The 24,998-nt window shown below is 45.0% G+C and overlaps 1 protein-coding gene across 2 annotated transcripts in view; it reads right to left on the bottom strand.

Annotated features, from left to right (window-relative positions):
• OPCML (opioid binding protein/cell adhesion molecule like) overlaps positions 1-24,998 on the bottom strand; it is a 1,015,190-nt gene that overhangs the window by 30,717 nt on the left and 959,475 nt on the right. The window contains exons 5-7 of one of the 2 annotated variants that reach the window (XM_081799083.1): positions 5,647-5,781; positions 5,115-5,235; positions 4,480-4,631 (exon numbers count right to left, since the gene is read on the bottom strand). In XM_081799083.1, the coding sequence (XP_081655209.1) occupies positions 4,480-4,631; positions 5,115-5,235; positions 5,647-5,781 (408 nt within the window). Of the gene's footprint in view, positions 1-4,479; positions 4,632-5,114; positions 5,236-5,646; positions 5,785-24,998 lie in introns of both variants that reach the window. The other variant, XM_081799082.1, reaches the window with a different exon arrangement.

Here is a 24,998-nt window from a genome sequence, read left to right as displayed (position 1 = left end):
TCAGTTGGTTAAGCAACTGCCTTTGGCTCAGGTCACGATTCTGGAGTCCCGGGATCGAGTCCCACATCGGTCTCCCTGCTCAGCGGGGGGTCTGCTTCTCCCTCTGACCTTCTTCCCGCTCGTGCTCTCTGTCTCTCATTCTCTCTCTCAAATAAATAAATAAAATCTTTAAAAAAAAAAAAGAAATTAAAAATAGAATTACCATATGATCCATTAATTCCACTACTGGGTTTTTGCCCAACAAAAGTGAAAACACTAATTCAAAAAAAATATATATGCACCCCTATGTTTACTGCAGAATGGGTTCAGATTTAGATGGAACAGAGGAGATGCTGGTACGGGAAATGGGTCCAAGCAGGCTAATTGTTGATATGGGCTTCCATCTGGAAGGGCATCCACCAATGTCCATGATGGGTTGCCAAGTGTGGTGAGTTGGATCGAAATAGGAGAAAGAGCTCAGACACTGGAACCAGAGTACATAGGTTTAAATCTCAGCTCAAGCATTTATAAGCCACTCAACTCTAAGAGTTGAGTAACCTGCCTAATGTCTCAATTTCATCCCCTGTAAAATCGGGATAAATATACTACTTACTTCCTAGAATCATTAAATGAGATAAAACATGTAGAACACTTAGTCTAGTGGCTCTGCACATAGTAAGTGCCTGGTAACACTAGTTAGCCATAATTATGGGAATATTGAGGACTGGAAGGAACACTCATGGCCAACAGAAAGGGCTGGTCTACTGGACAATGTCATTCTGATCCTTTGTTAAGCTATTTCCACTCAGGCATAGTGTCAGACAATTACAGGACATCTTTTCTAAAATACCTGCACTGATGAAAAAAATAAGGCACACTGAGATTGACTTTCCCAGAGCCATTCAGCCAGTGAGCAGCACAACCTGGCTTCAAAGAGGCTCTGAGTCTTTAGACCCTACTCCATGCTGCCATATTTCATCCTTGACAGTTGAATTCTTGCTGCTGGCATCACCAACACAACTCTCCAATCTCTGTATATACATGTTCACTCATTCAACAAGATTTTTCTGACCCACCACTGTGTGTGGATCTCTGTGCTAGGTTCTAAGAATGAAACCAGACATGGTCCCTTTGTTTATGGAGCATACAGGCTAAAAGGGAGGAAAGACTAATCAAGCAAACTAAATAAATGAGACAGAAGTGAAATTGCAACTAGCAAGGAAAGGCTATAGGGACAAGGACTATAGCTGCTGCGCACTCCTGTGTCCTTGTCACTGAGAACAGTGCCCTACTTGTGGCAAGTACTGGCGCGTACTCACTGAATGAATGCTAGCAAGTGCACTGTGGTGCGAGTGGCCTTCCGAAGGCCTGTCAGTGTGGCTTTTGAAGGGGCTGTTATATGAGAGTGTGCAGCGGAGGATGGGCCCACTCACAGAGGTCAAGGAAGGCTTCTCTCAGGAAGGGATGATGGGAGGTGAGTGGGTACTACCCAGGTGAAGCAGGCTGGGTGGATTACAGGGATTGGAGATGCTGCAGTAAAGGGCATGAGAGACTCTGGAAGAAAGGAACGCGCAGTCCAGCTGAGCAACAGTCTCGGCGGCTGTACCAAGGGAAGCAGTAATAAGAGGGGCTGCGTCACAGGTGTTGGCAAGCAGCGGAAGTAACTGCAATAACTTGCATTTATACAAGTTTCAGTTTGTCATGCCTCCGTAGTAAATATTGTCTTATGGACAATTCACAGTGAGAGGCAGCAGGCCAAGAAATATCATCCCCATTTTAGCTGGGTGAACTGAGGCCTGCAGACTTGGCATGTTGTTGAAGTCACGCATCTAAACATAGCACCTGCCGGGCTCTCTCTCTGTAAGACCTACACAGTCCTCTCACTAGCCTTTTAAAGAAGGTATTGATACCCCAATAGCACCCATTGATGAAAGTAAGGCTCAGCAAGATGAAGTGGCTGGCATGTGGCTGGCTGCATTGGGATATGAAGCTATGTCTTCCCTGTGGACAGGACTGTATCTCCCCACATTCATATGTTGAAGACGTAACCCCCAGTGTGTATTTGGAGATGGGGCCCATCAGGGAGTAATTAAGGTTACATGAGGTTATAACGGTAGGGTCCTGATTCCATAGTATTTGGGTCCTAATAAGAAGCCATGCCAGAGAGCCCTGTCTTTCTCCTCCCACCTCTGCCCTTTCTGTCTGTGTCACTCCACACACTCCACACACTCAAAAGAAAGGCCACGTGAGGACAAAGCAATTGTCTACACGCCAAGAAGAGAGCATTCATCAAAAACGGATGATAGATCTTCCTGGCTTGATCCTGGACTCCTGGCCTCCAGAATTGTGAGGAAATACATTTCCATTGTTTAAGCCCCCCAGCCGATGACAGTTTGCTAGGGCAGCCCTAACAGGCTAGTACAGGTGTGCATACATTTGCTGTTGTTACCTGCTATGGCACATCTCTCTCATCAGAGGTAGGGAAGCACAAGAACCTAGATCATCTGCTTATCAGTCCTAGGTTCACTCTCTTCGCCATATTCAATACCCCTGGTGACCCCACTCAGAGGGCGATGGCAGGGTGAGGGTCAGGGCATGACACCCACCCCACTCTTTCCCCTCACTTTTATCAAAACCAAGAGATGGGCAGTCATAGACCTCGAGGCTTGGGTAGCGCTAGTGGCCCGTGATTCTCCTAGATCCAGAGCTATGAAAAGTGACAGTTACAGAGCTGATTCCAAGTCTGGAACATTCCAAATGTTGTCACTTCGTATGTGACTGAGATTGAGCATAGGGAACTAGGGCTGTGAGGCCGCTGCCTCTGGAAGGACAGTGAGGCACCTGCTGCTGCTTCAGCTAACTGTGTGCAAGTGTGTGTGTGCGCATGTGTGCATCACTCCCTGCTTGCCCAGGATCTGATGGAGGGCCAAGTCTGGGTTTCGTCCAGCACCTACCCACTGGTACGTGTACTTCAGTGTTACTTAACCTTGCTGGTCTTCTTTGTACTTGTCTTTAAAATGGAGTTTTTGCACAGTACTAACAAAATGCCTAGAAACCAGTAAATATTTGGTAAATGGTAGATATTATTACTATTATGATGAATAATGACCCCAAGTACTTCTATTTTGAAATGATGTTTATAGAATGAAGTCATTATTGCTTTTTGCCCTGAGCTAAGAGAATAAAACATTCATACTAGGGTGACTTCCCCATGGAGACAATCATTTGATAATCGATTTCATCTCTGGGCTGGGTTCCTCTTGGTGCTGCTATGTGCAGAAATAGCAAAACACTCCTCTATTTTACAGGCCACCGAGTCGAAGTGTATTGCTTTTGGGGGAAAACCCCTTCCCCCCAAAATACACAATGATGTGTGTATGTGAAAGCCATCATATTCTACATGCTTGTTACCTAACCTGTGCAAACCAAACCCCCTGAGATCTATCTACTAAAGATAAATAAGTCAGGGAGGTGGAGCAGGCAATCTTTGAAGTGGGCTTAAATTAAAAAGCATAGGCATTCAGGCAGGCAGAGGAAGGAAGGAACATGCTGTACCCACCTGCCACTGCTGATGAGGGGCTTATTTCTAAGACACATACAGCACAATGCACACACAATGCAGAGAGAAAACAAAAGACATAGATCACACATTTCAGATGGTTGGTGGACAAAGTTTAGTTAATGTCAATGCTGAAAGCTTGTTCCGGGTCTGAGATATACATGGGAAAATGAACACCTTTTCATCCCACTCACCTCTAACAAAATCTCAGCAAATAAACAAGTACATACACACACAAAATATCACAACAAGCTGACCCTGGCCCATGATGTGAAATGTGGCACAAGGAGATGGACACAGCAATGTGGGAAGGCTGAGTGAGGGAAAGATAAGGGCTTCCAGTGGAGCCAGTCAGGGCTCTGGAGACCTCTCCATCCATATGGGAGGAAAAGGCCTTCAGAGAAGGGTTTGATGCTCCAGCTGTGGACAGAACAGTCGTCTTGATGAGGACTCAGACTACTGCTCCACCCACTCCAATCAGTGAGAATGTGACATGGCAGTCAACATGAGCATCATGATGGCAGCAGTTGACTTGGTTCAAATCTATGAATATAACCCCCAGAATTATAGACTCTTCCTATAGAAGGTATCTTAAAAGTGTATCTAACTCACCCCCACAGACCATTAGATACTACAACTGAACTATTCCATGGTTCTATGTTTTTTATGGCAACCACCATTCAGCTTGGTTCAGAATTGGGTCTACTCCTTTTATAAGGTGCAAACCTTGCCTTTCAGTGGACCAGGAGATATCAACTACCTTGCAAACATCACTGTATCACATGCTTAGGAGAACGACAGGGAGAAGCACGTCGTATCTAAGGGTGGTGGGTTGAGCAGTATGGATGGACACAGGCCAAGCAGATTGAGCCTTCCTCCCTCTACAGCCCGAAGTTCTCCCTCATGGACGAGCCCACTGCATCCAGGCTTCCTGCACTCACCATACAGTGTGATGCTGGCGTTGCTGTTCCCAAGCTTATTTGTAGCCACACAAGTATAGTTCCCATAATCCTTTTCCGAAACATTGAAGAAAGTCAGAGTGGATATGTGGCCTTTGTTCTCAATCCTCACACCGCCCAGGCCAGTGGCTAGCCTGCAAGAAGAGAAGGTATTGCTGGTCTAGTTCTACAAACAGAGTGAAATAGCAGACAGAGATGCTGGCGGGAACTGAAAGATACCAGAGATGAATCCTACAAGGAGGCCCTGCTCACAGACACCTTTCCTCGAACTGACCCAGTCTCTTTAACCCAAAACATGAGTACCACAGCCTCCAGAGGAGGAAAAAGGAAAGGATATTCATGCTCCAAAGGTGAGGTTCACTGGCTTCTAGGCATTGAGGGCTGCCATGTCCCTAACTAATCTCAGATTCTGAAACCAAGTCAATTCATTTTCCCACTTGCCAGCTTCCTTGATTTTTTTGTTTGTTTCTGGTTCTAAAAAGAGACTCTGTTATAAAGGAGACAAATGCATTTTGGTTTTGCCACATCTTTCCCCTTTACTTTATCATTCCCTTTCCATGTGGGGAATGCTCCATCAGCTCTGCTTCAGATATGCCCTATTTCCATTTTTAAGGTACCTGGTATCTTCCTTGAACCACTGGAATTCAGCCATAGGCACCGCAGAAGCTTCACAGCTCAAGATACCCTTCTGACCAACAGACACACCAGTGTTCTTGGCTTTTGAGATATAGGGAGGGTCTGCAGGAGGAAAATGCAGAGTGATTTCACAAAACAAATGAAAGGCACATTTAGTCACCTGCTGTGCAAATGGATTTCTTGTGCCACCCCACCTTCCCAGTTAAATAACCATTTATTTTAGGAAAAGAATTTCTTGCTCAAGGATATTGCATTTACCCCAGCATCTTCTTAAGCCTTCAAACCAATTCAAAGTTAACAATTCTCCCCATTAGCTAAAACTCTTATGGGCACAGGTAGATTCCAGGGGAAAATGGCAGTGGAAACAGTCATGGTGCAAAGCAATGTGGCACAGTATTTTCCTGTTGGAAACAATTTGGGATGGTCAGAAAATGGCATTGCCATGACCAGCTTGTTCCCTCAGTCCCTATATTCTCTTTTCCTCTGAAACTTCCTGACAATGGGTCAACTCACAGTTTACAGTGATTTTTACTTTCCGCACATCAGGTGCAGCCACATCATTCAAGGCGCTGCATTCATATTCCCCAGACTGGTCACGTTTGATGTCAGAGATTTCCAGGTATTCATCCTCACTCACAAAGCCCTGGCCTTCTGGGAGGAAAGAAAGAGAAAGAAACAATCAAGAAACCGTGAAACCAGGGACAGAACTATATTCACATCATGAGCTTGGAGGGGAAGGAATACAATAAGCTGTAAAAATGAGGTTTGAACATTGAGTCAAAGATTATAAGATATCATGTTGACCAAATAGTATGGCATTTGGAGAAAGAAATTCTCTGCCTGAGTCTTGGGTCATTGTGTTTTTGTCCAACTCACTTTAACTTTCAGACCATTTGAAAAGAAAAGATTTTCATTATTTTTCAAATATGATTATGATGAGGATTAACTAAGAGAATATGTGTGAAAAATCCCAGTACATTACTAAACTTCGATCTTTTAAAGAGAATTGTAATGATATAATATATACATACATATATATATGTATATATAAAAAATAAAAAATGTGGGAATAACTTTAGACTATGTTAGCATGGGCATCTTAACTTTTCATTATGTAGAAATCCCTTTGTGGGGTGCCTGGGTGGCTCAGCCTGTTAAGCATCTGGCTCTTGATTTTGGCTCAGGTCATGATCTCACGGTCATGAGATTGAGCCCCTAGTTGGACTCCATGCTGGGTGTGGAGCCTGCTTGAGATTCTCTCTCCCTCTCCCTCTGTCTCCCACCTCTCTCTCTCTCAAAAAAAAAAAAATTCCTTTGGATATGGAACACAAACTACTAACTACTTGTAGAATAAATAAGTGACCATTTAATAGTTTAATACAGATCGATGCAAAGCAGTTGATTTGGTTTCAAACTGTCCTGGAGTAGATGAACTGGAGAAAGAATGAATGTGGAAGCATTTTGTAACCGCTATGCATTTGGTGCTCAATAAATGATTGCCAACGTAAGATAAATGTGGTAGCCCCAAATGATGGATCCATGGTTACTAGAACAGCCTTGTGGATTTAATACCCAACTTTGTGGGACATTCTGGAGACTTTATTCCTAGGCACTTCTGAAGCTTGGAACTCATGATCCAAAATATTGTACGGTCACAAAATGTACATTGTTTGCAATCACCATTCTGTGTCTTACAACAATCTGGCTCCTCTCTCTCATCCCTCATCCCCCTCCCTGTGGTTCAGTGCAAAGAGAATGGACCCTCTGTCTTGAACCCCAAATGTTTTCAGTTCTGTCAAAGCACCAGGGTCCTGTGAAAACCCAGCCAACACAAATGCCAGGGACGAAATATAGTCATTTGCCTTTCTTGTAGGCCTGCTGCCTGATTCTTTTTTGTGCTCCAGGCATTAGAGTGAAACTAGTTTTCAGGAAGATAAAAACTCATTATAACTTTCCTCACACCCCCATATAAACTTATTCTTATCCAGTGGGTGTTCAGTCAACGAAGTCTATGTCAATCATGGATGTGGAGGAGCAGGAAGGTGAGGGGTAGGGTGATGGGCAGGGGTAGGGAGGCAGGTGCTTTAGCATCCTGACTTTGCTCCAAGTCTAGCCCTTGGGGAGTTTCCACCAACCCTGTCCATTTCCTCAGACCAATTGCTTTTCAGCTCCTGTTGCTTTCCCTGCCTCCACCCCCCACCCCAAGTCCCAACCACCCAGGCTCTGCCGTCAGTTACACCCGTACATCCCAAGCAGGTGTGGGTCCCCTGGCAAAGTATTTTTCAAGAGGTCCCTCTCTATATAATCAAGCAGAGTCATCCAACATCAGCACCATTCTGGTAACCCAATCTCATGCAGTTACATGAAAGAAATCTTGCACCGTCAGGAGAAGCAATCCTTTACCACCCTCCTAGAACCTGGACCTGTGGACCGGGTCCCAGAACAAGTCCACAGGTGTGAGTTTGGGGATCTTGGGGAATCTGGTTGAACCCATGTGAAGAATGGCTGAGAGTAGAGGTTGGAAACGCACCCCACCCTGAAGGGGAATAATTGGGCCCAGGACAGGACACGCGCTCCCAGTCTAGAATCTGAGTATCTCTCCCTAATGGTATTGCTGGCCTAGGCTGGTCCCAGGCACCAGAGGAGGACTTAGAAAATGTCAAGGAAGACACTCCAGAGCATGGCGCCCCCTGGGGCTTAGGTAGGGCCCTATTCACCAGGATCTCAGGGTAGTGGTGCTGGTCACAAGCCCTCCACTGCAGCAGACATTTAATCATTCAGGCTAGTTCATATCCTAATTCCTCAAGATTTATTAGAGGGATAGAAACATCTTCTCATCCCTTTTTCCTTATTTCTCTCAGACTTAACAGAATCTCATAGTTGAAGTAGATTTTAAGATCACTTATTTCAGGAAGTCTATAAAGATAATAATGGCCTCACTTATTGAAATGATGTTGGTTGACCAATCTAAGTATTTTTAAGGCTTAAACAACAATGAAATCAATCACACAAAACAACTTCCCAAATTCACTATACCTTTTCTGTAATGAATAAGTATGGTGTGATCAAAAAACTGCCTCCCTACTACTAAGATGCCATGATTTTTTCAAAATGTGCTACAGTGCATTTGCCACAAGTAATTAAACCCTAATGCATCTGACCAAACAAAAGAGCCACCTGCAGTAGGTCTGGCAGGAGCCTCAGGCAGGGTCACTGAGCCGCTTGCCTTGCAGAGAATGAGATAGATCCATATCATGCTACATGGTACACACTGGACACATGTCTTAAAGCCCCTGATAAAGCAGCTTTATAGAAGCCAGTCAACTTAGAAGTGTTGGCCTGTGCAAACGGATGGGGTCACCTCAAAGAAGATGGAGGCCAATGTGCTGGGACCCTGAGTAATTCTCTGCATCTGTATGAGTAGGGCAGATCTTGGGTCCTTCGTGTAGGAATTACTGGACGACACAGCCACCCGCTGGAATGTGGGAATGTATTTTCACTATTTGTGATGTTGTTTTTTTGGGACACTTAGATGACAGCAAAAAAGGGAGGAAGGAAGAGAGTGTTTGGTGTGAAATGGGGATCGTTACAATAATACTACCTCATTAAGTGAGAGGATGAATTTTGTCAAGTTTGTACTATAACGTAAGTGATTCTCAGATTTTCATTTGCATATAAATTCCTCTGGGATCTAAAAAATCCATAGATTCTGATTCAGTAGGTCTAGAGTGGGGCCTGGGGTTCTGCATTTCTAACCAGTGCCCAAGGATCTCCATGCTGCTGCTCTGGGGCCCACGCACTGAGCAGCGAAGTTACAAGGCACCACCCGTGCTCTTCTCAGATCACTCTTGTCACCCATGTGCAATTATCTGTGCCTGCGAAGTGGCCACTTGGTCAACAAAGCTTACTGAGCTCCTCTCATGCAGAGATCCTTGGGGAGTCTGCATCTCAAAAGACACCCTCTTTGGAGAATAGCGCTCAGTCAGGTGCACTGAGGCCAAGGATCTGGACCTCTGAAGCTAAATTTTCAGTGTTTATGGTCTTACTACAAAGCATGCATTCTCTCAGTTGTCTTTGCTAAGAAATGAGAAGAGGACTTTGAAACTGCTCCCCATCTTAAGCCCACTAAAGGTGATTGAGATGTCATTTTTGTTACTGCTTTGAATACTGGGTGAACAAATCGAGCTTGCTAAATGCCTAGAGATCTAGGAAACTGCAGGGTCGAATGCTTTCCCTGGCATCTCCGGGTCCAGTTGCAATGTCAAATTCTGATTCCATGCTGCATCGAAAGGGGCAGAAGGCAACAAATGTTTTAATCCTCTTTGCTGGCTGCCAGGAAGACAAACTGCTGAGAGGGAGAAGAAGAGAGAAGAGGGGCAGGGAGAAACACGAGGGAGGAACAGGAGAGGAAGGAGAAGGAGGTATGAAGAAGGAATGAAAGACAGAGGGGGTGCCGAAAAGATGGCCTGGGTGCCACTGGACAGATTCTGAAGACACATTCAAAAGGGATTAAAGGAAAAATACAGGCTAAAGGACTACAATATTTTCTCTGACAAAATGTATGAAAACGGGAGTCCCAAATCAACTGCACAATTTTGCTTTGTGATGAGATGTCCTTTAATAAGCCAATAACCCAAAGGCATTATCAACCTGCCCTATGCATTCAGACATCCCCATATACCATTACTGGAAGCAAAAGGAAGTGTATTCTGAATCATTGGCAAAAATATATTTTTAAAAAGGGGTTATTTCTTCCCACAGATGAGTACTTTGGAGAAGGTAAGTTTAATTCACTGTATTAGTGAGATTAAGAGCTGCAAGAATACAAATGGGGCCATTTATCAGGGTATGTGGGAGGTCCGTGGGCCAGGACTCCTCAGTTGCAAAACGCGTGAGCAGGCCCCATGGTTATGTGGGCACAGTGGGCTTCTTCTGCAGGGAGGCAGATACTGACCCAGTCACAGACCACAAAGAACAAGCAGTGGCCGTGAGCAGGGTCTACCATCTTAGAAACAGAGGAGCAGACTGAGAAACTGCTTCAGGGAAGGACCCCTGGTGTGACCTGCTTTCCCTGACATCACCTGCAGTCATTCTATGCACATGTACCGTGAGAGAAGCACTGGGTTAGACACTGGGTGTAGGGTGGAGACGAGGTAGAAGACAAGGTCCTTGACCTTGGGTAGTCTACAATATCATGAGCCCAGAACTGGAGCAGTTTATATTTTTCTATCCCTAGGCTCAGTTTTCAGCTCCTAATTGTTTTTACATCCTGCTAGTAAAGGATGGTGGTTCAGAAAGATTTATTAGAGCTGGAAGCAACCTAAGCATTCAGGGATGAAGAGATCAAGTAGGAAATCCAGAGTAAAATCAGGACGCTCCCTGATCTTGTTCACTTCTTTCTTTCCCCCTTCACATCCTGTCCTTCCATGCCAGCTATCTCTCAGCCACCACTCGTATGCCCAGTTTTTCTTTTCTTCATACAATTCCTTAGAATTGTACAGTTCTAAGCACCATGAGGGCTCAAAGATTTTAGTCTTCCTTTTTTTTTTTTTTGGATTATTGTTCCTGATGGAGTATCTTCCCCCACCCTGGGGATGATTTCAGAGGGAGGCCTATTCCTTTGCTAAACTGTTCACATCATCCAAAACAATCATCCTCATATTGAGGCAACCCCTGCCTGGCTTCTCCCTTTGAAATGATTAAAAGTCCCTTTCTGGGTCCCCCAACCTCACTGTCCCTCCTCATTTGCCATGGAAATTTGCTGCTCTATCCAGGGAAACTGCTTTGTGAGGTTGAATGTCAACACCTGTCACACCTTTCGCCACGAGGCCCGTCAGGAGGTGGCTCAGAGCGGCACATGCCTGGGGGGGGGGCTTGGAGGAAATGAACAAGAAGAGGATGAGAGCAGGGAGGAGGGGTAAGAATTTAAGGAGGCATCCACACAGAGCAAATGGCTTTGTGAAGACATGGCCAGGAGAAGAAGAACTCCGGTGGGCAAGAAAGGAAGAAAGCCATTGGGAGTGGAGAGTACGTGGGCACCCCTATATGGTAGCCATCACATTGTCTCAGTTGCAAGTGTACCGAGAAGGGATTACAACTTCCACTTCCTTGAACTCTGTATGCATCTCATGTAGGATGAACATACAGCATCTGTTCACTCTATGCCCGATGGCCAAAGGTTTGGAAACTGAATCCCCTCTAAATTCTCCCTCACTCCTTAATCTTCTCTCTCTCTGCCAGGCCGCTCTCCACCCTCTCTATCCTCCCTGACCCCGTGACTCTCCTTAGAATACTGCTGGCAAAAAGCAACTCTGGGCTCCCCATCCTTAATTAAACCAGGGAGTGTGGACAGCAGTACATTCCATCCTTGCTTGCTCCCAACTCCCAGATACATCCCTTCACTGCATTGGAGTTAATGAAAAGTGTGATAAACCCACTGTTTCATTTTCCCTTAATTAATACAAGCAATTGAATTGTGCTAAAGTCATTTTGGTTTGGAGACTGAGCCTCTGGGTCAACGTCTCACTTGCTGGCAGTGACAGAAGCTCTTTGTCATGAGCTCAGACAACCTTTCTCAGGCTGTTGCCACCAGGACCTTGCCCAAGGGAGGGGTGGCTTGCCCCTGTCCAGGGCTGCCTTGCTGGTTGCCTTCCCTGAGGCTGACAGTAAATTGTCTAATGACAAGATCAATATGTGACTGTGAAAGTCAGGTGAGTTTCTAGGGGGGGAAAGAGTACATTAATAATGCTCCCGGGAACTGGAGGCTCAAAGGAATTGCCTGGCAGTGGTGAATTTCCTAAGTCTGTCATTTTCTTTTCTTTTTAATTTTATTTTATAATTTTATGTTAATCACCATACATTACATCGTTAGTTTTTGATATAGTGTTCCGTGATTCATTGTTTGCATATAACACCCAGTGCTCCATGCAGTACATGCCCTCTTTAACACCCATCACTGGGCTAACCCATCCCCCCACCCTCCTCCCCTCTAGAACCCTCAGTTTGTTTCTCAGAGTCCATAGTCTCTCATGGTTTGTCTCCTCCTTTGATTTCCGCCCCCTCATTTTTCCCTTCCTACTGATGGGACAGCTGGGAGGACACAAGAAGAGAAGGGCTCAAGTGACTTTCCAGCGGGACTAACCAAAAAGATCAATTCTGGTACATGGGCTCTCTTTATTGGAGGAGGAAAGCCAAAGGCAGGGGATTTGAAGGGTTTTGCCTGGTAGGTGGGGACAGGAGAATGCAATGTCAAGAAACCTCTATGCAATGAGGTCTAGGAGGGAAGGCCAAGAGGTCTTGTCCCAGGTGACACAAGATATCATTCAAGGAGCACCTTAAAAACAGACTCTTGCACTCATGCTTACAGACTGATTGAACTAGTCCATCACTGGCATCTTCCAAACACTGCCCAGGGCACACAAATGTATAAACAGGGATGACACCCCCAGTTAGTACATGGAGGACTTCTGTGGCCTTCACTTGCCAAGTGCCATCCAGTTCCATTTATAGACTCCCAGGCATCCTCTGCCGAGAAGGCATTCAGGACCTAGCAGTCCATAAAGTTCTGCACATCTCAGAGTGTACTCCGGCCTTCTGTTGACTGTCCACTGGCCTCTATGAGAGACATACAGTTGGGATGTCAGCAGGTGAGTCTGGGAAAGGGAGTCTTGCAAGGTAATGGCAGCCAGGCCTGGGCCTGACAGCGTTGACTGCCCTTCATCAACCCACAGTGGATAGGGATGCCCAAATGGACAGACACAGAGCATCAGGGCAAGAGTCGCTCTCTCCAAAGCACAGTGAAGACATGTAGTTAGTTTGGTCTTCCTTGTGTTCTTTTCTGAGATGGGTTCTGAGATGGGCTATAAGAAAAATCAGGACATGAGAGTTTTATAACCTAGATGATACTATTGACCCAGAGGGAGTAGTCCTGAGTGAGTGATACAGAAAGAGCCAGAGTACTGGCAAGCATGAGGCACGCAGCCTTTCAGTGGGAGTTCCGAGTGCATGCTGGATAAAGGAGAGAGGAGTTGAATGCGCACGCGCACACACACACGAAGACGGACAGCATGAGGATACAGAATGCAGAAAGCCCGAATTTCACATATATGCAGACAAATGGAGGAGGGCAGAAGCTTAAATCCATTTGAAGAACAGAGTAGCTGACATGGTTAAAAAAAGTAGCTAACATTTATATTCTACAAAGTATCCACACATGAACAGAAATAAATAGCTCAGGCCAAAAAGACATAAAGGTTGAGGAAAACAGCATCATGACTTACAGAAAGCATAGCTAAAACAGCTGAGTTATTGACAAAATGTTAAGGACATTTGAAAAGTTTTTATTTATTACAGGATTTCTTCCTTCATTAATACTATTTGCACTCTGAACCAAAAAGGTTATTTCATTACTAACAACTAAAAAGTGAAGGAATTCTATGCTTTAGTTGAAATAAACTACTACTTTAAAAAATAATAATTTTTAAAAAATGAATCAAGGCACTGAACGAGATACTGCTTCTTTTGTGTATGCATGTCTTGTATATGTCTTAAGAAAGTTTGACTTGACCTGTCTTGCATTAGCTTAAACAGGAATGACCAGTCACCTAGGCCCAGTATCTCAAAGAAAATAGTGTTTCGGAGGCACGGCCATGCCCCATGCCACCATGTGGCCAGTGAGTACCCAACACCAGAGGGTGCTTGAAAACTTGGCTTGTTGAACTCACAGCGAGTCTATTTGTCAGAATCTGTTGGGCAGCAAGTAGTGTCCAAACTCTTCAAATTATTTCTAGTAACAGAGCAACATCAGACCAAATGCTTTACCCTTTACGTGCTTTGGGAGGAATTAAAACTTTCCTTCCAATACCAACTGCACTTGGCTTGTTTTCCCTGGGGATTAATGTTTTCTATAGCAACACCAAGGAAGCCTTTGTTATTTTTACAAGTAGGGTGACCATATAGTTAAGTCTGTCTGGTACACTCTCAGTGGACACCTGTTTTCCAAGCCTCATTATTAATTAATGGTCACTTCCGCTCTCAACATTGTGCTGCTCTGGGTGATAATCTGAGTGGCCGCTGTACTTCCAGCCCGTGGAAAGGCCGGCCATCAGGATCTGTCCAGGCTGCTGCTTGCACCTTCTCTGCCTGTGGGGCTGTCCCAACACCCACACTTTTAAATTCGATGAGAGACAGTGGTTTGGTCCCCAAGGAGTTTGTGGATTCTCAGATGTAGGACTCTGCTAGATGAGGGTCCAGCATGACTCTGTGTGCTCCCTTCCTTGGAGCTTGAGGCTCATGAGCTAACTAGTTTTCTGTGGGGTTGCAGGCTAGAGCAGCTGCTTGGAGCCACTGCCAATTGGAGTGAGGGCATCAGCACTGCACCCTGCAGGACAGAAACCCAGCTGGGGTTCCGCAGATGCTGGCTCGAAGCCCCGGCAGTTCGGATACCAGACCAGATTTGTACCTTCTGAAATGGTTATGATGGTCCAGAGCACTCATGGAAGCAGCTGCAGGGCCCCTTCAGGCTACTGGGGAGATGCTCTTTTGAGGAAGAATACAGCCCAGCGTCTGCAGATGAAGCCTTGATGCAGCCTGACTCTTCCTGCTTCCTCTCTTCCTTCCTCTTCTCTTATTCTCTACCTTTTAGCCTCTACCCAGATTAGCTCCCAATAGCACAACCGCATGACAATGATGCTAACTATCAACATTCATTAACATTTTTGAAATTCTTGTATTCGCTTCCAGGCAAAATACCCACTAAGCCAAGCAGCGTATTTGGCATGCAGGCCACACCTGAGACATTCTGCACACTTCACCGAGCTGGAGGGCCTGAGCTCTGAAGCATCACGGGCAGATAGCTATGCTCACGCACTCAGCTATAGCGGCCGTTGAAAGGAAGAATTAGGAGCTGTGCACTCACTGGGCAATGTCTCCGGCCTTGGGGCCAAGAGCCCTTGATGTGATGTTGGTTCGCTTTGGAAACTTTCTTGCCAAGGACCCTCTGTATCTGCACCTTGTGCTGTTTTAGGCAAGTCTGTCTGCCTCTTATCATCCGACTTGGACTCTTATTAAGCTGACCTCTCACGAAAGACAACTATCTTCCTGGCCTCCCTTCTTAGCCTCGTCCCCATAGAAGTCACGATACGCACGGTCTTCTATGACTCTGTCAAGAGCAGGAGTAAGTGGAGAAAAAGTACTGAATTAGAGATCAGAAGACCTGGTTCTAAACCCCGCTTTGCCACTAATGTGCTATGTGACTTCGAGTAAATGTTTTTAGCACTCCAAGCCTTCACTATTTTTTTCCTATCAAATAAAAACATGTACTGGATGATTTCTGAGGTCATTTCTAGTTTTTTATAACTTAGCAATACAGTCTGTGACCAGAAATCCCACAGAATTCCTTAAGTTCTGGAAATCTGACGACTGTGGTGCTGATGGGCAGAGTTCCAACCGAGGAGCTCAGGGTCACTGACCTATATGGAAACATAAGACGTTTCCTGCAGTCAGGCACGCACACTGCAGAATTGACCTAGGCCACCCTAGCTTTTTCTGGGGTCTTGACAATACAGGCACAAGAATAAAGACACCACAGCAATTTCAAGGTGGCTCTCATCTATCATTGTGCTGTCGCTGCTCGGTGATGGGGAGGAAAGAGGTTTTGACAATTATGAAGGACTGTGTGTGTCTGAGGGTAATGTCTTGTATTAATGGGGGAAATTAATTCTTTCCGTTCCCTTCTAAGAATCCTATTCATGCAGATTTTGACAAGTAGCTGTTCTTGTTTCCCTCCTCTCGATCGGTAGGTTGGAGTAATATCTTATAGGTATAACTAATCATCCACTTATCTGATTTGAGACCCATCTTCATGGGTCTGAGGGTAACTCCAAATGCAGGAAAATGATGCTTCTCTCTGCTTTCTGTGCTCCCCTGCCTTGGCTAAAAATATCCCTTCTTAGTTATGTGGCTCACCTCGCTAATCCTTCCCAACCAGGAGACAAAAGAGAGACAAGGAAAGGGGGGCCCTGGCAGTAGCAAAGGCCCAACACTCAGAACTGCAACCCAAATTTCCCCTGCACCCCCACTATCAGAACTGATCTATGGCTGCACCAGAACAGAACCAACATGATCTGAGGGGCCATGCGATGGTTAGTTTTATGTGTCAACTTGACTGAGCAAAAGGATGACCAGATAGCTGGTAAATATGATTCTGGGGTGTGCCTGTGAAGTGCTTCTAGGATAGATGAGCATTTGATTTGGCAGATTGAGTAGAACAGATTGACCACACTAATGTGGGTAGGCATTATCCAGTCCATTGAGGACCTGAAGGGAACAAAAAGATGGAGGAAGGGCAAATACTCTCTCGCTTTTCTTGGGCTAGGATGTCTGTCTTCTCCTACCCTTGGACGTCAGAGCTCCAGGTTCTTGGGCCTTTAGCTCCTGGCACTTATACAAGTGGGTGCCCCCACCTTCCCCATTTCTAAAGCCTTTGGCCTCAGGACTGGCTGATTTCTAAGGTGATTTCTAAGCACCATCTGCTCACCTGGTTCTCAGACTTTAGATTCTGACTGAATTACATCACCAGGTTTCCTGATTCTGCAGCTTGCAGATGGCATATCAGGGGACTTCTCGCCTCCATAACCACTCAAGCTGGTTCCTATAGTAAGTCTTGTCTTATCTGTCTCTCTATATATTCTCTTGGTTCTGTTTCTCTAGAGAACCCTCATGAACATAGGCCTAATGGAAACCTAGGAGTCTTCACTCTGCTACTAATTAGCCAGGAATTCTGGACAATCCACTTTACTTGGGGCAGCCTCAGTTTCCTTATCTGCAAAATGAGGGCATTGGGCCAGTTTATTTCTTTGCTTCTTAGCCACTGTTCTTCTCTCGACTTAATTCTGGCCCAGTACATAGGGATGCTGTGGTCTTACCATGAGTCTCTGGATGGCAATCAGCATTTGATCAAGTCCCAAAGCCCCTGGGTAGGGAAGTTTGGAGGTGTGAATCTTGTTTCTACCCTCCAAACCTGGGGCTGACTCTGGTTCTGGAAAATGCCGCAGCTCAGCTCATTGGGAGGGATGTGAAGGCTCAAGCAAGGGCTTGTCAGCCTCTGAAAGACCCCTCACCAAACCCCTGCTGTGCTTCCCTTCCTGTCTGCCTTTGCTGGGTTTCCTTATGCATAGTGGTCATAAATAATGCAACAGGCCTCTGTCAAAATTAACACATCTGACCTGGAGAGGGAGAAAAGTCCTGAAAATTCCTAGATTTGTTTCCTATTGGGTCAGACGAGTTTGTCACTTTTGTTTTTGTTACCTTAGGAAGCATGGAGCCTCTGTCTCCTTGGCAGACAATGTCAGTCTGGGGGAGAAGAGCAAAGAGGATTGTAAGGGTGACTAAGTTCCAGCAAGGCAGGCTTGGGTTGAAGGATCCTGGACAAAAATAGGGAGGTTGGAAGGGGCTGCTGTATTACATGCCATGTCAGGCAGGTGCCTGGAGGCTGGTCGCTAGGCAGGTGGTGCCTGTGGATTTCCAGGACAACCTGCACAGGGAGCTTCTGAAGGGAACAGGTCAGGATGCACAGTGTCAGACACCTTCAGACTGGCCCTGAGCTTGCTCCACTTACACACAACACTAGAGGGTTTTTTTTTTTTTTTTTTAATTATAAAACATTGTACCCTGATGGTGAGTCATGAAATTAATATAAGTAACAGTGTGGTATTTATTTTATGCTGCATATAATTCACATATGCACACACAGATACACATATGGTATGTATGCATAACAGTAGAGAAACATTCAATAAAGAAAGTAAAATACAGAGCCATTGCAATTCTGACACTAGTTCTGATGCGTGGGTTTCATCCCCCACACCGAGCAATTAACACCAGCTGGGTGTCCTTCAGTTCTGACACTATCTACCTGGAGATAGTATCAGATCCCACCAGGGAAAGGCTCAGTCCCACAAGATGCCCCTGATCCCCCACTTCTGATGCCAACTGAAAATCCAGGTTGTTCTTTGTGCTTCCTCACACTGGCTGTAGATCAGAGGTTCCTGTGACCCCTGCTTGGGTTTGACTGATTTGCTGGAGCGGCTCACAAAACTCAGGGAAATATTTTACTTACTAGATTATCGGTTCATTATAAAAGGATGTAACTCACAAACAGCCAGATGGAAGAGATGCATAGGGCAGGGAATGGGGAAAGGGGCACGAAGCTTCCATGCCCTCGGAGCTCACCCTTCTCCCTGAATCTGGATGTTCAACAACCAGAAGCTCTCTGAACTCTGCCCTTTTGGGTTTTCTGGAGACTTGATTACATGAGTGAGCAAATCACTGGCCGTTGGTGATTGAACTCAATCTCCAGCCCCTGTCCCCTCCCCGAGGTGGTGGTGGTGGTGGGGTAGGGGAGAATGAACATTCCAACCCTCTAATCACAGGATTGGCTACCCTGGCAACCATCCTCCATCCTTAGGTGCTTTCCAAAAGTCTCATCGTTAACATAACAGAAGGTACATTTCCTGTCATCACAGGAAATTCCAAGGGTTTTTGAAGCTCTGTGCCAGGAACTGGACAAAGACCAAATATGTATTTCTTATTATAAATCACAAAATCACATCCATTCATTTTGAGTTTTCCTCATCATTTAGGAAATAGCACTATACTAGTTCGTGAGCAATCTCTAGCTCTCTGTGTACATTTGAGTACATCACTTACTTACCCACCCGGGCCTCCTGTTTCTAAATTATTTCTGTAAGTGTTAGGTCTAACATTTGATCACCAATAGCTGGTTGAAAAAATGTCTTCCTTCCAACTATTGATTCAAAATGTAAAGAAAAATAGAGCAAAATAATGAATAAATCTCACCTATAACCTCAGGAGAAGAGACAAAGATATAAGAAAGCCCAAGGAGCCTTGAGTCTAGCAAATCAGAAGGCAATTCATCTTAAGAAGAAAACAAGTGGTATTTACATTATTAAATCACAATTACAAAGCCAATCAGCTACAGAAGAGAAGAGACCATTTCCATCAATTATTACTGAACTGAACATAATTTTTCAATCACCAGCAGATTGTAAATGGGGGCTACAGCTCATCCAGGAACTCTTCTATCATAGGAGTTATTAATCAGGTATTAACTTTGTCGAATTAGCAAGGACACCGATGAGATGGTGGGGAAGCAGGATACAGAGAAGACAGGAGGAGGCAGCCAGGTTAATTCCTGAGAAGGAGGCACAGAGCACTTGAGAAGGAGACCTGCGGTCAGCCACCGAAGCAGCCAGGGCTCCTGCTGTGTTGAAGAAAACATTTGGCTCCAGTGTTTTCATTCCAAAGAGTCAACACATGAGCAGGTAAAAATAAGTAAGTCATGCACAATTTATTGGCTGTTTAGTTCTTGTGCAGGAGAGCTGTAAGGACTATAGTATGCATGGGGCCTGACCACGAGGAAGCTCTGGGTTTGGGTCACATGGCTGACTGCTGACTTTGGTAGGCTCCCCACCTACTCCCCTAACTACTTAGGTGCTTCAATGCTGGTGCAAAGTATAAACTGCCTGCCTCATTAGAACCTCATGTACCTTTGTGGAGGATGAAAAAACACATACAAAAGACTTCGTTCTCCATCCTGAGCTTCTGACATCAGGATTGTTAATGACTTCTGTGTCATGGGGTCTAAAGCAGTTGCTAGGCACCCAGAAGATGATTACCATCCAGGCTTTTGTTTTAAATAAACAGGAAAACAAAGAGTGTTGGCTCAGGGAGGAGGGAGAAGGGCAGCCAGCTGGGGGGCAGGGGATAGATAGCCAGGTGGTGGGGTTTATAGAGGTGTCTCCACCAAAGCAGATCACCTGTTCATTTCCCATGCAAATGCCCAGTAGGTGACAGCACCTCAAACTGGGTGACGATAAGGATGGATCCAGAAGCTGAGATCTACTTGTCCCCCCTCCTGCCCTCCCTCCCTCTCTCCCTTTCTTTGTTCCTTTATTCAAGGAATGAATTGTCCCTACAACCTAGGACTGAAGGACTCCTACCACTGATGTCTGAAAACTAGAGACCCTTTCCTCAGCGTTCGGGATGCTCTAGAGAGGAAAGACAGTACCCCCCCAAACGTCACTTAGACTGAATTTCTCACATGCCAGGCTGATGGGGGCTCAAGAGATCAACAATAAATGTAACAGTGATTCTTATAATGGAATTTTGTGGAATAGAAATCACATGTGCTATTTCCCTTACCTTGTCCTCAAATAACTCTGACTCATCCTTTGAGTCTCAACTTAGATTTGACTCTTTCAGGGAAACCTGCTGCACTAAATATTTCCTTTTCAACCTTCTAGAAACACTTGTCAGCCTTCTATGCCCTGCTTTCTTCTCTGAGTGCCTGATTAATATGGGCTACACCAACTGGTTCCCCTGCCATTGGTTTGTGTTTGGCGTGACCACTAGGAAGCCCAGCAGGTGATCAGAAAGAAGGAAAGTGAGCTCAAATGTGAATTTTCCAGGAGGGTCACCTCCCACGACTGAGTCACTTCACCAAAGAACATGGCTTCTCTCGAGTCAGCCCTCTCCACATAACTCCCCCCTTTAACCCAGCAATTGCCCAGCTTACCCCCTCTGGCCTGGGGCAAGAAAAATCCTGCTGTTATTAGCTTTGGATATGGGTTCCCTTTATATACCCTTTCCATACCTTGTAAATAATTCTCGTATTAAATCTGCCTACAATTCTTCACAATCCAGTGTGCCATTTGATTCCTGCTAGGGCCTTGACTCTTTGACCCTTAAAGTCTTAGACGTCCCTTCTCTAGGCTCCCATAGAACCTGTACTTATAATTACATTTATCCCTGTAGTGCAGTAATGCTCAGGCTAGTGACTTTCCACCACAGGGAGCACTTTGCAATGTCTGGAGACCCTTTTGGTTGGCAAACTGGGGGTCAGGAAAGGGATATTACTGTCTAGAGAGTAGAAGTCAGGGTGGATGCTTAAGACCCCACAAGGCACAGGACAGTCTCCCACAACAAAGAATTTTCTGTTCCCAAGTAGCAATAGTGCTGAGGTTGGGAACCCTGCAACAGAGTGTAAATGCCTGGTTAGTTGTCCAAATCTCCCTCTAGAAGGAATCTCAGTCAATGCAAGGACCATCCATGCCATGCACAGTGGCTTCCCGGGACCTCATGCCATTCCTGACCCATGGTAGGACCTCACAAACAGGGGCCGACAAATATTAAAAATGAATGAATGAATGCACTAATGAAACCCAGTTCTTGTTTTCCATCACCTAACTGGCCAATGCTGAGGATAAGACAGATTGACTCATATCTATACATAAACCTAGCAAGAAATAACACAATAGATGCATGCTCTCTGAAACTTTTATCGGGATTTAGAGGAAATATCTGGCACTCTTTAGTTGTGGGAGGGTGGTGCCATGAGATGAACGGGCAGGGCAGGTAGTACTTGAAGCAGGCTCTGACATGTTATTTTAGCAGGCAGAGCTGGATCAGCACGTAAGTCAGGAAAACAGCATGAGCAAGGGGAGGAGTTAGGACAATTCTGGAAAGCAAACTGTACGTTATTTTTTCACTCTGACTGCTTTTCTCAGGACAATTACTGATGGCTCTTGGTTAGAGGATTCTGGCTCCAGGTGAAAATTCTGCCCTGTAAAATGACCTCAGGGAAATTGCTGTCAGGAGCCAATAGCTATTTTCATGTTTTGCTTTCTCATCATACTTTCCCACTTTCATATGATTAGCAAGAAACATGCTCACTATGTACAAAGCACATGATAAGCAGCATAGGTGGGATTTTTTTTTGGGGGGTGGGGGGTAGGATGAGGTGGATGGGATTAGAAACACCAGGCCTATGGGGCACCTGGGTGGCGGAGTTGGTTGAGCATCTGATTCTTGGTTTCAGCTCAGGTCGTGATCTCAGGGTCGTGGGATAGAGCCCTGCCTCAGTCTCCATGCTCAGCATGGAATCTGCTTGAGAATCTCTCTCCCTCTGCCCCTTACTCTAATGTTCTCTCTTTCACTAAAATAAATAAATAAATCTTTTTAAAAAGTAAAATAAAACACCAAGTCTGGCAAATACAAATCACTCAGTAAACATCTATTGAATTTAATCCTCCCTCACACATCGTTTCATTCTGGTCTCATTTGTGTGGTCTCTAATTTTAGACTCCAAATGACGATAAACTCACTTTTCACTTCTGTTTCTAGCTTTACAGACCCAGCTTCTTTCAGGCCATAACCTGCTCTTGGAAAACAAGGTCTGAATAAATCAGCATTTGTGCCCAAGAACTCGGAGAGGTCAGCAATAAGAAAAGTCATCTTAAAAGTTTGGCTGTGGAAGTCTGATTTGGAAGGGTAAGGACCAATGCTCAGTGAGCCAGAGGCCACCTTTCTGAGGTCAGGCTTCAGTGGGCTAATATCTAATCAGGAGCCACCAAGCACCTCATCACCCTGCCGGGCGGCCCCTCCACAATGGAGATGCTCCACTGCCTTTTCCATGAACTGCTCACAGTGACAGCCCCTCAGAGAGGCTCTGGGGTGAGGACAGTGTGCAGACAGGAAGGAGGGAACCAGCACCCTGTGCCCTTGGGGGATGTGGCAGCAGCCCTCCCTCACTGGGATGAAATGGGGTTTGTGGTTTTGTGTAACCAATTCTCTTGCAGAGAGGAGAGAGGGACCGCTTTCACACCCAATCAAGCTGCTCTATGGGAAACAGGATGAACTAACTTGTGGGAAATCCACTCCAGCACATAAATTGCTTCATGACTGCAGGGACATATAATATCTGTACACAGCCAGTATGCACACCACCTGGCAACGATGTGATTTTCAGTCTAAAATGTCAATTTATTTATTTTTTTCCAGTAGGGCTTAGTAATCATTCACTGACCCCAGACGGAATAAGCATGTCAGGGGCAGTGCCAGGATAACATCTGATTCACCCTCTTCCAGGGAGACATTTGTAATTTTACGAACAGAGTGTAACACGATTATAATAGAATGTATCACATAAACTTGGATATATTACAGGTCAAAACCGTCTCCTAAAACATAACAGGGACATTCTGAAATGGCCTGATCTAAGTTCTATGATCCTAATACCAACACTGAAAAGGAGTTTCACTGGGCTTGCTCATCTCATTTCAACTTTATTGTGAACTCCTTAAATTCAGCACAGGACCACAACACTGCTTTAGGTGGCAAACGATCACACTCTGTCCTACGCTCATGAGGTGGATGCCTTGGAAATACTGGAAAAATTAGTGCAAAGTGGCCACTGAACTCAGAGAACTTAGGTGTTACAGCCAAGGGTCCTCTAACTCAGGTACCTCATTGCCAAAGGAATAGTCCTTGTTAGCCATGTTGGTTCCCCTATTCTGTCTTCTCATCTCTTGTATTGCCCTTAGAATAACTGATCTACTTTCACAGATAAGATTCTATCAGGGGCTTGGGAGGGGAATGGTAGCAGAGATGGCAAAAATAATAGCTACTCTCCCTGTCCCTGGAAAGCATATTCATTGCTGTCTCCCTCAGTGTCAGAGAGACAGGAGCCCAGGACTGGTGATAGGCTATCATTCAGCCCCCAAAGGAACCTTTACTCTTCTGGTAGTAGCTCTAATCTTCAGACACTCAAACATTGGGAGAAGTGAGTAATCGGCAACAAGACCAACACTGGATTTGTTTCCTGTAATAACCACTTCTAACAAGGCGGAAATAAATAGGACTGAAATCCCCTTGGCCAAAGGTTAAACTTTCAAATTTGTCCTCAATCAAGATCCCCTTGAGATGTCATTCAAGAGAGTGAATTATGTCCTACTCTGTCAGAGGCAGCCACTGTCTTCATCTGTTGACCGGCGTAATTAAGAATGTCACACTTTCACCTTCAAAAGGGTTTCAGTGTAGACAATACATTATATGAAAATGCTACATTTAAATAGTCCCAAACTCAAAAGTCCTCTTGTGTTTAAATATGTTAAGCCAAGTGGATATCAATCGACACCATCTTTGTCAAATTAATTCTTTGTCGAATTAATTTATTCATTCATCCTATATATGAAAGATTACCTACTACACTCACTAGGATCCCTGCCCTCTCTTACATTTTAGTAGGGAAAGAACAGACATCGGCTCATATAACAGATCATATGTGTTAATGGTTAGTGGCTATAAAACCTGTTTTTAAGTAGCAGAACCCTCTGTGCCTATAAGATCCTACACTGGAAATTCATTGAGTTATAAAAGCTGAGCTGCTACTTCAGGGTTGGGGTGGGGAATGTGGAGGAACCAAGGACCTAAGTGCAGTGATCACTGTTAACCATTTGCACCTTCTGTCTCCTTCCCTTGTTCTCTTCCTCCTTCCTCAAACCACAGAGGTACCTGTGGGGGTTCAGAGAACTCCTAGGCTTTTTATGAACTACAGTTAGTGATAAACAGGTTCCCATTGTTATGCAGAACACAGTCCAGTAGGGGAAACAACACAGAAACAGATATAATATTAATTAACAATGAAAGATTTAGGTAGCAAGTCAGAACAAAAGAAAGATGTCCAAGGCTGTGTGAATTAAACAACTAAGAATTCTGATAACCCTTAAAGGAATTTTAAGGCAAGAGAGGTCACACTAGGCTGGAAACTTTAAAATTTAGTTTTAGTCAATTATTTTAGGGTTTGTGCATTTTAATTGGAAGAAAATTCCATCTACTTAGGCTAATAACCTCGTGATGCCTCTTGTTCATTTCCAAGTACGCTGTTGTCAGTAGCAATAGAAGAGAGCCGAAAGGACTTTCGGTCTTCCCAGCTAGCCCATAACCCCATTATTCATCCATTTATTCAGTAAGTGATAAATGATTCTACCCGTGTTTCATGTAGAGGG

This window comes from Leptonychotes weddellii, chromosome 11, assembly GCF_054177405.1.
Source record: "Leptonychotes weddellii isolate Sample4059 chromosome 11, ASM5417740v2, whole genome shotgun sequence".
In the NCBI taxonomy this organism is placed as follows: Eukaryota; Metazoa; Chordata; class Mammalia; order Carnivora; family Phocidae; genus Leptonychotes; species Leptonychotes weddellii.
This window is presented reverse-complemented; position numbering and strand designations above follow the sequence as displayed.